At 40.6% G+C, this 13,680-nt stretch overlaps 2 protein-coding genes across 4 annotated transcripts in view; one reads left to right on the top strand and one right to left on the bottom strand.

Moving 5' to 3' along the window:
• Positions 1-1,938: 1,938 nt before the first annotated feature.
• The window catches only part of LOC131891484 (uncharacterized), a 12,505-nt gene continuing 763 nt past the window's right edge, over positions 1,939-13,680 (bottom strand). For 2 of the 3 annotated variants that reach the window (XM_059241078.1, XM_059241077.1), the window contains exons 2-9: positions 8,500-8,702; positions 8,251-8,405; positions 6,423-6,582; positions 5,912-6,105; positions 4,910-5,135; positions 3,654-4,233; positions 3,489-3,595; positions 1,939-3,423 (exon numbers count right to left, since the gene is read on the bottom strand). In XM_059241078.1, coding sequence (XP_059097061.1) covers positions 3,869-4,233; positions 4,910-5,135; positions 5,912-6,105; positions 6,423-6,582; positions 8,251-8,405; positions 8,500-8,686 — 1,287 coding nt within the window. In that variant the 5' untranslated portion in view covers positions 8,687-8,702 and the 3' untranslated portion in view covers positions 1,939-3,423; positions 3,489-3,595; positions 3,654-3,868. Of the gene's footprint in view, positions 3,424-3,488; positions 3,596-3,653; positions 4,234-4,909; positions 5,136-5,911; positions 6,106-6,422; positions 6,583-8,250; positions 8,406-8,499; positions 8,703-13,680 lie in introns of those variants that run through there. The other variant, XM_059241076.1, reaches the window with a different exon arrangement.
• Positions 8,669-13,680, top strand: part of LOC131891486 (uncharacterized) — a 5,658-nt gene continuing 646 nt past the window's right edge. The window contains exons 1-3 of the mRNA XM_059241080.1: positions 8,669-10,642; positions 10,873-11,027; positions 12,405-12,506. Of these exons, the coding sequence (XP_059097063.1) occupies positions 10,555-10,642; positions 10,873-11,027; positions 12,405-12,506 (345 nt within the window). The 5' untranslated portion in view covers positions 8,669-10,554. The remainder of the gene's footprint in view (positions 10,643-10,872; positions 11,028-12,404; positions 12,507-13,680) is intronic.

The following is a 13,680-nucleotide window of genomic DNA, read 5'->3' as shown; positions in this document are numbered from 1 at the left end:
TGGAACATGGTTCATATTGTATGCGACTGTTCAATCTTTTGCCCACCCCACACCAAGGGTTCGACTGAAGAATGGCCATTGCGCTCAGTACATGTGCCTTCATTCTCATCAGGTAAGATTTGACAGTGTCATTTGGCTTCAAAACCTGAGGCTTGCCAATAACCATGGCATTGTTGTGTTTTTACGAGCTCTCTCTCTCTCTCTCTCTCTCTCTCTCTCTCTTTTCCTTCTGTGTTTTACTCTTATGATGTGGAGCTCCAAAGTGTGCGAAATTTGTTCCATCCACCTTAATAGACAGATTGGCATGTTCAGTTGCAATAATGTCATTGTCGAATCCACGCAAATCCGCATTTTCAATAGCAAATCCAACTCTACAGTACATGAAAATGAAAAAGAAACTAAGCGGGAACCACCAAGCACGAAGGAAGCTTCCTTTCCATAGAGAGAGCTAGAATGTAAATATTAATTATGATGTGTCCAAATCGAAAGGAGATATTATGGAGAAGTGCGGTCGCTGAATAAACCCTAAAGCAGGCCTTTTCAAATTTTACCCATCATTCCGAACTCTACTTATTTCACGTGCTCTTAATTGTAAGAAAACAAGACATATTTTGGTTTTGTGAAATATGGAAAAATATATAATGGTCAAACAAAAAGAATACAGGTCACCACAAAAACATTAGTATTTATCGCGTACAAAAAAAAGCGATTATAATACATTTAGTATGATATGACTTGTAAAAATGGGTGATTGCACGCCAAAAAGGAAAAAAAAAACCGGCACAACAAAGATATGAATTGGCACACTGAAGGCAAAATACAAGCAAGTCTTCATTTCATGGGCTGAAATGATAACAATATAGTTTTTCTTTCTAAAATGAATTAGTTAACTCCTTGAGGTTTGGCTTGCCAAAGTATTTGCGAGGTGTCCTTTAGGCTGAACTTTCTGTGCTTCTCGATTCTTGAGTGTGCGATATATCCCATTATAACTTGGTGTGCCCTACTGAGGTTAGGTGCGCCTATTTAAATTTTGATGAGCCATTTTACTTATCCGTGAGCTACTCAAGAATTTTGATCTAGCAGCACTATGTTTTTTTTTCATGCGCTCATTTTTATGTTTTCCTAAGTGAAACAGGGACCTAAAGAAGAGCAGATACTTGAAAGTTAGAGAAGCGAAGATTAGAGAAGAATCTAAAGCAACGAGAAATGCGTTTCTTTCTCGGCTTTTAAGATATTGAATGTCTTCTGTTACTTTTCATAACAGATTAACCCAAAATTTGCTTAGGAATTTTCGGAGCACCCAACTTCAGCTCAGAACTGAGAAACATGTATTTCTTACACTTCATTGTTGTAAAAACCTGATATATTTTTTTTTATTCGTGCGGTACTCTGATCTCGTGCGTCAAGAATGGCTTTTGATGTATATTCGTTTTCAGTATTAAAATAAAGATTAAAATGGAGATTATGCTCATTATCAAAAATGTGTCGACCTTGTTTTTGTACGAGGCATAATTTAAGAAATATAAGAACAATACTGTACAAAAAAAAAATCTCATTTAAAAAAATAACGTTGGGAACAAATGTCTTCGCCATCTCTTTGTCGTGGAAAACATTGATGGACTTGTAACACCCTTCTAAAAGAATTGCCCCAGTTCTGAACCGGCCCCTCTGCTAAGAGCTAGAGTTCCAGTCACTTCATACCTCAGTTTGGCACTGAAAAAAGTAGTGGAGCTTTGTCATTGGGCTACCGGAGGAAACCGCAGCAACGTTGTCTCGGGGCTCTTACGTTACCTAGTCATATTAACTAGAAACGTTTTACTTCCATAAGCATGCAAGAATACGGTACATTAAAACCTACACCTTTCCCTCTTAACATTGCAATTGTTCCAATAGTGATTGCCTCTTGCACTTCCCTTCTTAATAGCGGCACTCCTCACCTTCCCTTGTTCCACGAAAGTTTATTGAGGGCCTGCTGGAAATTGTGCAATTACAGTGTCAGTGTGCAGGGGCGTATCGACAGGACATTGGATTGAGGACAGAAAATTAGATTTCAATGAGACGAGACCAATGTATAACTAATGCGAAATGGTAAGTAAGGGCAAGATCGACCACATATCAAACCAAGATCAGAACAATACTTATACATTAGACATATTTGAATATAGTGTTGAGGTTATTTGGCATAATATTGGTAATCTAAGGGACTTTGCCCCGGGTAGCCGGACCTGAAAGCAATGGCTCCTCTGTCGCCACCATTCTCGTCCGTAACAATTGCGAGACCAGAGCTCTCCGAATAGTCTGACCCATATTCATCCTCTCCAGTTTCCAGCAAGCGGTTGCTGTTTGCCACCACATTGGTGGCAGAATTGGCATGACCTATACCGTGATTGATGGCTTGCGAGTTTCCAATGGCAGAGTTGCTGTTGAAGACGGGCCCAAAAGGCCAATCCAGTTCCAATTTGTTGTTACCCTCACCGCCTCCTCCACCACCAATTGCAGCCACACCACCTTGGCCAGCCATCGCTGCACCTCCTCCTCCTCTGGTTAAAGTTGGCACTCTTCTCCCTCCACTACTAGCCCGTCCTCCCCCTCTACCTGCAAAACCAGGAGACCCCCCTCGCCCACCAGCTACCCATCCTCTGCCCCTGCCGTATGCACCCCCATCCCCAGCTGCACCAATGCCCCCAGCACCAATCAATGTTGCACCCCCTCCCCCTCCAACACCCCATGATCCACCTCTGCTTCCCCCTCCTCTGCCATTACCACCACCACCACCACCACCAAATGCCCCCAGAGTACCCCTTTTATCTATGAAAGCCGCACCCCCTCCCCCTCTTCCCCCTCCAATTGTTCCTATTCTTGTTGTGGGTGGGATGTATCCTCCTCCCCTTGGACCCCGGCTCCCACCACTTCCTCTCCCACCCGGATATGGTCGTCGTCTGGGATATCCAAAGTTGTTCTGATTGGACCCTACGTTGGCAATAGAATTGGCGTCCCCATATCCATTGTTGATGGCTTGGGAGTTGCCAATGGCAGAATTGAAGTTGCGACCTCCAATTTGTCCCTCATCCCCATCGCCATCTTCTCGGAGGGCTCCTCTGTTAGCATATCTGTTGCGTCCAAATTGGTTGGCCACCACATTGGCTGCCGAGTTGGCATCCCCATAACCATGATTAATTGCTTGAGAATTCCCTTCCGCAGTATTTGCATTGAACCCGTTGAATCCCCTGCCGAACCCGGAAAAAGGGTTATGGCCTCCAAAATACCTTCGAGGATGATTGTTCTGATTGGAAACGACGTTGGCTATGGAATTGGCGTCCCCTCTGCCTGAATTGATAGCTTGAGAGTTGCCCTTGGCCGAATTGAAGTTGACCCGATTGGAGCCCTCTTCGTCATCGGCATCAGGATAGTAGTAATCATTGGCTACCAAGGAAAAAAAACAGAATTTGGCAACTCTGTTTTGGTCTTGAATATGGGAACAGGTTTACCTTGTCTTTTGAACCTTGAAATAACCTCCTCTGGTTGGTTTTGTTCCTCCAGGGGAAAATTGAAGGATCGTTTTGGAGTTACGTCTGGTCCACGTCCAAGAACAGAACTGAAAAATGACTTTTCTCTTTATGATAGACTTTTTTTCATAACAAATATGAATCTACCTTGAGCAAATGAGGCAAAGTTCTAAGCAAAAAAACGTCCGAATCATGCTCGTTTGCGCTTGCTCTCAAGTATCAATTATATCAAGCTATTCAAGTTATTCCCTCGCCGTGTCCATCGCGATTGATCGGATGTCAAGGACTCATGGCAAGTTGATCTGCTGCCTCCTCATAAATCGTGTGTTCTACATTTAACAATTTATGACCTCCATTTATTGTCATGATTGGATTTTCATTTTCGACGCGACATTACTGATCTCTTTGAGCATTCGATACAATTCGGTACGCAATTTCGCCTCAGCTCCAATTCGGGTTCCATCTTTGGCACCACTTGGGTTGGCACATTGCTTCAAATGGCTCCGGAGCTTGGAGTGCATATGCTTGGAAGATAAAAGACCCGGACTAGGTACGCCCAAGGAGGTTGTACCGCCTCCAAGCAGAATGTCCTCGCAGATCATCTGGACGTTGTTGTTGGTGATCTCGTTGACACATTTCCCCTCAATGAGATCACAACGGCCTCGGCAATCGAAGTAATTGCACTCGGAATGGGTGGAACATTTAACCTCGCCTCCGACAATTTGCTCTAAAAGAAATTTGAAAGCAATTTCCATTTGATAGCAATTTAAATGAAAAACAGGTGATCAAATTTGAACACATGTTTCAGCGGAGGAGCTATAACGCTCATCTCACGCAACTTTGGCACCTTTTTGAAGACGTTTTCATAGGAGAATGACCGGCCAAGAGGTGTTGCTTTAATGAATCAGTATTGATTTGCAAATACAAACTAGCTACAAACCGTTAAAAAAATTGAAAAAATAACAATCACTAGTCAGCAGTACGAAGTTTCCTCTCAATCTCTAGCAGTCATATGGTACGGTGTGAAAATGACCAATGAAGTCAAAAAATTGCCAAATTTGATTTCTGTTCTAATTTCCAGATGAACACACCCTTAACCAAAAATATCAACCGAAAATACGTGACTGGATATTTCTGCGACATTTCGAAACTTTCATTTAAAAGAAAATTAATGAGTTCGCATTTTCCATTCATATGATTACTTTCAGTTGGTCAATTGTTTTTTGACTAAATTGTAATCCGAATGAGTTGTACAAAATTGAAGCAATGATTCCTTAACAAGTGGAACATGAAGTGAAACACAAAAATCGAAAAGTCCCAACCAAAGTTAAAAAGATCAAGCATGTTTGTGAAACATTTGCAAGAAGCAAGGCAAGATGATATTTAGAAATATTGGTTCTTACCTGCTAGGGGTTTCAGGTGCAAGCCATCGACGTCCAACAATTTCATTCTTTGGCTATTCGACATACCAAAATGTTCCAATTTGACGTCACAGATGAAGGCAGGCTCGTCAAACAAAGCATCCAGCTCTTCAACGAGGTCCAATAATTTAATGGCCAGCTCAACCTTTCGGGACCAATCCGCAAATGAAGGTTGGCCAAAATAACTTATCTTTGGTAAGCGCTCAACCTTTAAAAAAGACCGAAAATCAGTCAACTATTTGACTCATTTCACGCAACCTCGTTTTTTTTGGGAGGTCGTTTTCTATGGATATTCTCTTCGAATTGGCTGGAACAAGTGCCCCAGCCTCTTGAAATGCCATACTTCAACAAAGTACAAATTCGAACAAGAGATATTTGATACAAGGGTTTTTAGTTCAATTTTACGGTTACAACACGAATCATTTACAAAGTGGAGCTTCAGAGTTCCATTGAGCTGAGTTGAAGCCTTGGAGCATCCACGTTTCATACCAATTTGTCATGAATGAATGCATATGGTTGCTACAATTTTCCCGACAATTCCTTGGAGAGTCAGGTGGTTTCATTTGGAGTTAGACGGCACTTTCATTCTATTTTCCATACTTATTTTATTGTGATCTACAAGGCCCATCCACGAAATTCCCAGAGTGGTAAATATTTCGATCACATATTTCTCATATTTCATACAATCGTTTGAAAAGTTGAGGTATATGACTTTTCTTGGGCATTTGAGCACAACACGTCATAATATTGCAAAATATGAAAAAGAGTTTTTAATCACAAATCCCCCTGCCTCGGCCAATGGGTTAAAGCCAAAAAGCCAAATCAGCCTTAACTCCGGGAGCAAATTGGCAGGCGAGCTTACACCTACGTGGCCCATTTTAGTGCCAAAAAGGAGAATACCATGTTGGTCATTAGGAAATGACCTCCAAGCATCAGCTGCTAAAATGAGTATATTGGTAAAAACCACCTAAACCTATGGATCACCTTTTCAACGATGTAGAACGAGCCACAAGTTCCATAGACTTCAGGGAACACGTCCAGATGCTTGTACAGTTGAGAAAACACGTATTCGCTGTCCTGAACCAATGCCCAAAGCGTGACCATGGCTTTGTGAATGTAGACCTCGTCATTGGCCTCATCAGCCAAAGGGAGGTTCCACAATCGTTCCATGAGATTTCCTTTGAAAAGCATGAACGAAAAGATATTTCAATCTACTAGCAACATGTCGTACATAGATATGAACTATGATAAAACGTAAAGCACAGGAAGAAGATGAAAATATTATCAAAGGCCATCCAACGCACCATCATTATATTAATGATAATAAGATATTGTGATTTCATTGAACTGAAGGCGTCACCTCGTCGAAAATTCTTACGGCCACAGTTTAATGTAATTGTTCCGTATTCTTTCTTTTATAAATGGGTACAAACTTGCTTGTTTTATTATACTCAAAGGCCAATGGTATGCAGGTATATTTGGTTCCTCAACATACCTTGAGTAGGAAGGCCGTAATTGTCTTCCAGAAATTTTTCCACCATGAAGTCAAAGTCCGGGACATCTGGAAACAATTTTTCCCCATTGGATCCAACGGTGAAAACAGGCTGGAGCTCTTCGGATTGACTGTGATCTGCAGATAAGCTCTTGACAAATACCTGGAGGAATACGGGCTGTGAGCAGACTGTTCTATTGTACTGGGTAGTTTCAAATGAGAGTGTCCAGATTTTAGCATTTGTTTAAGAAATACGCCAAAACAATGCTTTTGGTTCAAGCATTAAATATTCGGCTACTGACAAAATGTGTCTTATCAATCAAAGGAATTCAACTAATTGATCAAAGTGCTTCAAATACAAGGGTTGGACACTTGGAAGGCTTCAGCTGTGGGTATGACGTCACTAGATACAAGACGACAAGGGTCAACTTGTCAGGCTAGGCTGGGAAATGGGGGGATTTTGGCCCCATTTTTCATTTATCAATGTCTCTCGGAATAAACATAATGGCACCAATAAAAAAAAGGCAACAAAATGAAACTAAAGATGTGAACAAGATATATCTAATACTTTGAATATTGTTTATTGATACATCCAAAGCATTTTTGTGCCCAATTAAATTGTATTGCAGTTTTTGAAGGTTGATAAATGTTATCATTTTTGAGGAAAAAAGCACACTTAAACTTTCAATTTAGCTTCTGATACACTTCTTCCATGCTCTAATATTTACTTTGAGCGATATTCCGAAACCCATCTGATGAATCTTAATTGTCTTTCTAACGTCCAAAACTTAAACAACTACTCATTTAGTTGAAACAAAAAGTCACATGATTATGAGCAGTAATGTGCTACCGAAACTATGTTTGGAAGAAGAACAATCGAAAATGACCCCAAATTATGTTGGGAATTGATGGTTTTGTTTTCGAGTCTGGCCTTAAAGCTTAAACAATGAACCCTGACATTAGGGAAGACAGCCAAATTTGCCAGGGTTTAAGGGTTGGGCTTTAAGGATGAACGTGAGCACAAAGTCATCTGTTAGGAATATAATTGGGCATCATCGAGACCTTTTTTTTGTTCTCACTTCAAACATAGCTTCCTCACGAGCCCATAGCTCGTCAATCATGTGACGTGAATTTCATTATCCTATTTAGATTCAAACCCCGCCCTGCCCAATGGCGCCCCTTACGGATCCGTACCCTATAGAGACGTGTAAAGTTTTGGGTTTCATGCTAGTGCGCCCTCTGGTTCTACCATGCAGGAAGTGTCACCATACTTCTTACTTATGACAACAAGTTGGCACCAAATAGTTTTTTCGTGATTTCGGCTATTTTTGTCCATTACCATGTATTGCCATCTTTAGCAAATGAATCTGGACTTAAATGATTCCAAATAATTGTCGGCCAATTTGCTAAGATGGTGAACAATTTTGTCAATGAAAATTTAGAAGCACTGAATGCTCTAAAATTATGGTAGTTCTTGCTACGATTGTGGCGCAGCCTGACTAGCTCGCACAGCTGAAATTCGATCCGGTACTTTACACGTTTCTATTTGAAGGGCTTTCATCTTCCAATGGGCTCATACATACAAAGTGATGCTTTCCGAATGAAGAACTTTGGGCCTGGAGGCATTTCCCAAGTCAGGACTATTACAGTTCCTAAAGAATCAACCTACTTCCACAACACTTCGTCAGGATGTTAGTTCAGTTCAAGAATGTTTTTTAGAGAAAATATTGGCCCATCGAGATGTTAGTATTCTTTGCCTAGTAATTTTGGTGTTAAGTATTGGAGGTATCCTGTACACATACGGCTTAAAAGTTGATGTAGCATTTCTTACTGGAATGGAACCCTTCCATTTGGCTTCGAAAACAACTTCCTTGCCGAAATGCTGGGTTTGGCAGGATTCAACAACAAGTTGAGGTGGGTCTTGACAGAAATCCGGACACAGGTCTCCCAGAATTTCGCCGGAAGTGTATTTATCACAGAGATTCCCTGAAAACGAGCCAAAAAGGAAATCGATATTATCTTTTTGAACTGTTGTCCATTTTTCATAAGAAAGAGTTGGAAACCCATCTGACTGATTTACTTATGTGCCGCTCATTGGTTCGATTTGAGCAAATGATCTTGGCGCTGAAAAGGAGCTTTCCAAGCAATCCACACAAAGCCACCACAATCAAAAGAGTGGCCAATCCTCTCTTTTGACACCACCCCCACCGTGGCAGAGATCGCTTGGTGACGAGCCACGCCCTTTGGGCGCGCCAACGCCAATCCATGGACCGGTCAAGACACCTGTGACAATAACAAGACCGATTTGAAGCAGATGACAGAGGCCTATTGCTATTCTCGTTGGCAGCTGAACGAGCACTGAAGGCGCGGATTGCGATAAGAGACGTGGTCCTTATCTTCAACAAAGTTGCTGTCGTTATCGTGATTGAGGACCGGTGAATGGATAACTAACTTTAGAATTGATTGTTACTTCTGAGGTATGGTGCTTAAGGTGTACTTAACCGAAGGTGAAGTTATTAGGTTTCTTTTTTCGACCTTAACTGAAACGAAAGTGGCGACGTATTTTTTGGGGGGGGGGAACAAATAATGCTCTGTTTAGGGTACAAATTGAGAGCTCTCTAGCGTTAGAGTCCCAGTATTGATATGCTAACAATCTTGATAGAGAATTGATGTTCATCTGTGAGAAGAAAATCTTGGAAAATGAAGCGTTAAAAAACTGGTCCAGTTTTTGTTTCACTCATGTTTCACGCACTCAAGATGGTTGGAATGGCAGCATGTGGAACCTTAAAATTGGACAATATACGATTTCAAAACTTGCATTTTTCTTTCTTTTACCATATCACTTTAATCGGATATCTTTCCCATTAATGGCCATAGTATCCCTACACACAAACTTTCGTGATTTGTCAGCAGAGTGGACGGAAAAGTCTTGAATAAACACAGACTTTTTTTTCTCCACTGATTCGACTCATCTTTAAGTTATTCCATGTTTTTGGCGAAATGTGTCAATGTACTTTTGAGGACATGCTAAATCAATTTTTCTTGCCAAGACTAACTCAGCAACAAAGTGGCACCGTAAGGCAATTCTTTTTCCCAATTGAAGGACGGTTTTTTCCTTTTAATAGTTGGCGATGAAGCGATTGTCACTTTTTCAAAAAAGAAACGGTTATGAAAAAAACAATGGGGTATTCATCTTACTCAAGCTTTTATTTCGCAACAAAGGTAACGCCTGTGATAAAAAAAAGAATCCAACTATTACATTCACGTACACTGATTTTGGGGGGGCTGTTGGGGGGTTTCCAAAAATCTTTCCAATAATATTCTTTTTGATTAACAGCATGCAGTAAACGTTTTCAAGTTGGTGTCATCAGCTTCAAAAGCCATCGCCATCTACCGTTCAAAGCTCTTGAAATGTGGCTTGTTTAAAAAGCCAAACTTGACACAATTTCGGACGAATTTTTTTCCTAATTTCCATCCAGTGTGATCAACGAATGAGTTTTAGTATTCTGAGTCCAACATTGATGTTCTTCAAAACGTAAAATTGTTTTCCTTTGAATTTATGGACTGAGTAGGACAAGGGAGTCCCCCAAGGGAAGTTACATAGCTTGGAGAAACAGGGAAGACAATATAAGGACCAACTTTGTTGAGCATGTTTGGCTCCAAGCCCACATTGCACTTTCAGTCACTAAAGATCCCAAACTCTAACGTTTTGTAACTCTCAGTCAGACCATCAGATACCAGAGCAAAAACAAAAAAACAAATTGCGTAATTCTAAGAAACAATGAACAATTTTGTGTTGACGAGTCCGGCCATTTTCTCCAAAATCAAGTAAAAGACTCGAGTGCACTCGGACTCGAGTCCGGACTCGCCCCAGCACTACTAGTAACCTCTTTTGAAGCATTTGCTGAACTCATTGTCAATTCCAAGCGGAAATTCCGAGTTCGCCCTCCACCTTCTTTCTGCCTCATTGAATGTTTTCAAGACCCTCGGACCTTTTTGAGACATGAATCTTCTTCTTAACACCGGATGTCGAGGCAAAACGGGCTCACGTTCGAAACACTCTGAAAACGAAACGGAAACAACCAACTAGAGTGTGAAGCATAGCTTTTTTAAGAGCATCCATCTGATTGTGAACATGGCTCCCTCACCTAGGAGAGCTGAATCGAATATTTTGGGGGTTGGAACACGAGAGCTGGTCCTTAGTGTCATCACGTTGATTTTGGGTCAGTACAAATTAATTGGTCCCATTGGTGAGGTAAGTCAAACAGCAGCATTACAAACATTTTTCGACTGTTCAAGATAAACTCTCTTCGATGACAAGTCTATTTCTTTTCCCCCCAAAATTGAAACAACCTCAACGGAGGACACCTGTTCAAACGACTCCAACGAACTTCCGTTCTTAACAGTCTCTTAGTTCATGTTCTAAGTCGTTAAAATGGCGTATACATTTCAGGGGCAATCAACATATCCGTGATCGGGTACAACTTTAGCTACTACAAGGGCACTTGGAGGAACAATCTCTTTCATTCGGAGCTGGCCTTTCTCATCATCTTCAGCTCGAGTTTCATCTTGACCTCTAGCCTCGTCATTGCGGATTTTTTTTCTTTGGTGAGACGTGGTCCTAGCAATCTTTATTTTAACTGACGGTTAGTCAGGTCGGCTGTTAAGGGTCAATGACTGATATGAGCCTTAGAGTCTCGATGATCAATACATATTCCTATCATAAGATACTAGTATGGACGAGCCCCATTCCATGTGATTTGCGTATTTCTATTTTTTTTTTTTTTACCAATGTTCACAAAACATTTCTTTTTTGCTTCAATTTTCTTCTCGGATGCACGCTATTTCAACTGTGGAAAAGGATCAGATTTATTATCATCAACAACATCCTCTCCCAAAAGGGAGTAGTGCTCTTAAAACAAAACAGCGCAAGTCCACAGGTCCTATTTCGATTGTATGCACATTCCGGTCTTATATCCGACCTGCCCCATTATCATCTTGATGCAGTTACTTTACTGGCAAACTTCAATCTAATACAATAACAATATCGCTCTCTGATGGATTACGTACAGTGTAATAGGGTAAGAAAAGGCAAAGCATGTCTACACATGGTTTGAAAACATTTTTTCGAAGCTACTTGGGAGTACGAAAACACCAGGTTGTTCATTCTTAGGTGGCGCTACGGTCATTTTTTCGGCGAACCCTCAAAACTCTTTCTACTCTATACAAGAAACCTGTGTTACGCTCTGCACTTTTTTTTACTGGTCCAAGTGTTGTATTGAATAGTATCAAAATCTTATGTATGTCATACAATGTCCGCAAAAGAAATTGCCTTATGGCATGTTAAGCGAAGTTTATTTTGCAATCTACCGTGCCTCTTCCACATTTCGTTTGGGCTGTCTGACGTTGGAAATAGGGGCCCTCATACACTACTCAGTGCTTTGAATCATTTTTTTTTTTGGTTTTCAAATACAAGGGAATCGGTTATTTAGTGCACAAGTTGGTCACAACGCCTCAAATCTCTAAATACCCAAACACACCTTGGCATGTTTCTAGCTCGCAAAACGATCAGGAAGAACTATGATTCTATTGTATTAAGGATTTTTGACTCAGATTGAAAACTGACATGTCTAAAAAGATTCCAAAAAAACTTCAATCTTAAAAAAATATATATTTAACGAAATGTGAAGCGCACTTAGTTTCTGAATTCAAAATAGGGTGTGATGTTTTCAACCAACACTGAGTTATTTTGGGATTGAATGGTTGCATTATAATGCGTTTTAACTCCAAAATGCCCTAGATGTATCTGAACTCAAATGCTCAGACAGTGAATGTAGATTTTGAATATCACAAAAGTAAGTGGTTTGAGTGTTCGAGTGGTTGTCTCTGCTTCAATCAATAATTGGTGAGGCCTACGCCGTCATTTCAGGACTCTTTTACAGCCCTTACAAAAAGATGTTGCATGGTATCTGTTTTTGTTTCCAGCCACAAAGCAGAGTTCATGCGGTGAATCATTTGGTGGGCAACATCATCTGTGGAATTTTGTCTGCTATCGCATCCCTGACCCTGGTCATTCAGCTCTGTTCAGTAAGACATTTATTCTCCATAGACGATTTTCTTTTTTGATTTACTAACGTAAGCTTATTTGTGTACATATGATGAGATTAACAACTTTTGATGTTGGATGTAAATCAAATTGGGCCTACTCAGCGATGTTATGTGTTAAGTACCGGGTCGGATTTCAGCTGTGTGACCTAGCCAGGCTGCGCCACAATCGCGGCAAGAACTACCATGATTTTAGCACATCCAGTGCTTCTAAATTTTCATCGACAAAATTGTCCGCCATCTTAGGGCTACGTTCGAACACCTATTTTAAACCATTAAAGTCCACAATTCATTTGCTAAAGATAACATTACATGGCAAGTGATCAAAATATTCAAAAGAACAAAAAAAAATGTGTAGTGCCAACATTTTGTCATCAGTAAGAAGTGTGGTGACACTTACTTCATGGTAGTACCAGAGGGCGCATTAGTATGAAATTTCAAAGATTTACTACACTTCTCTATTCAAATTGTGCAGACATTGTCATGTTCAAAGTCAACATTTCGTTCTTATCCAGTTGATCATTTGGTCCTAAACCATCGCTGTGATATGGTCACTGTAGTAACAGATCATAGATAACTTCATATATGGTTATGGTTTTCTATGTAACAGATTGAGAATCTATCACAGTTGAACCATTGAACTGTTGTGATCTAACACAAGACTTGTCAAGTAATTGTAGTTGCAACTGTAATCACACATTCACACTCAGACATGTAGTGATTAACAGATTAGAGCGAATACCTTGGGAAACAATCTACGAGATTAAAATGAAGAGCAATAAATAGGACCCCAATGGTCACGGAGGCCCCTTTACTTCTTGGGTTCAGATGGGGGATGGTTACAACACATTTGTCGTGTTGAATCGTTCCAGACTGAGGATGCTCAATAAGTAAGCTGAACCAAAAATGATTTACACTTGGTGCTTTGGGCGCTTCGGTTCCTTTTTCACCCGGCTATTAACTTTCCCCGAGGCGTTGTCTTATATCTAACTGAATACATACATTCCAGGAAAACTCTTTTAACGTTTTGAAGCACATGATTGACAGTGAATGAAAACTAGGTGAGCCCGATCATTCCTTGAACGCACGGAATGGAAAAAATTAAAAAACCATTTCGTCCGAAATTGTGCGAGAGGTGGCTTTTAAATCAAGCCAC

This window comes from Tigriopus californicus, chromosome 12, assembly GCF_007210705.1.
Source record: "Tigriopus californicus strain San Diego chromosome 12, Tcal_SD_v2.1, whole genome shotgun sequence".
NCBI lineage: Eukaryota > Metazoa > Arthropoda > Copepoda > Harpacticoida > Harpacticidae > Tigriopus > Tigriopus californicus.
Note: the sequence above shows the minus strand (reverse complement) of the source record. Positions and strands in the feature narration are given on the sequence as shown.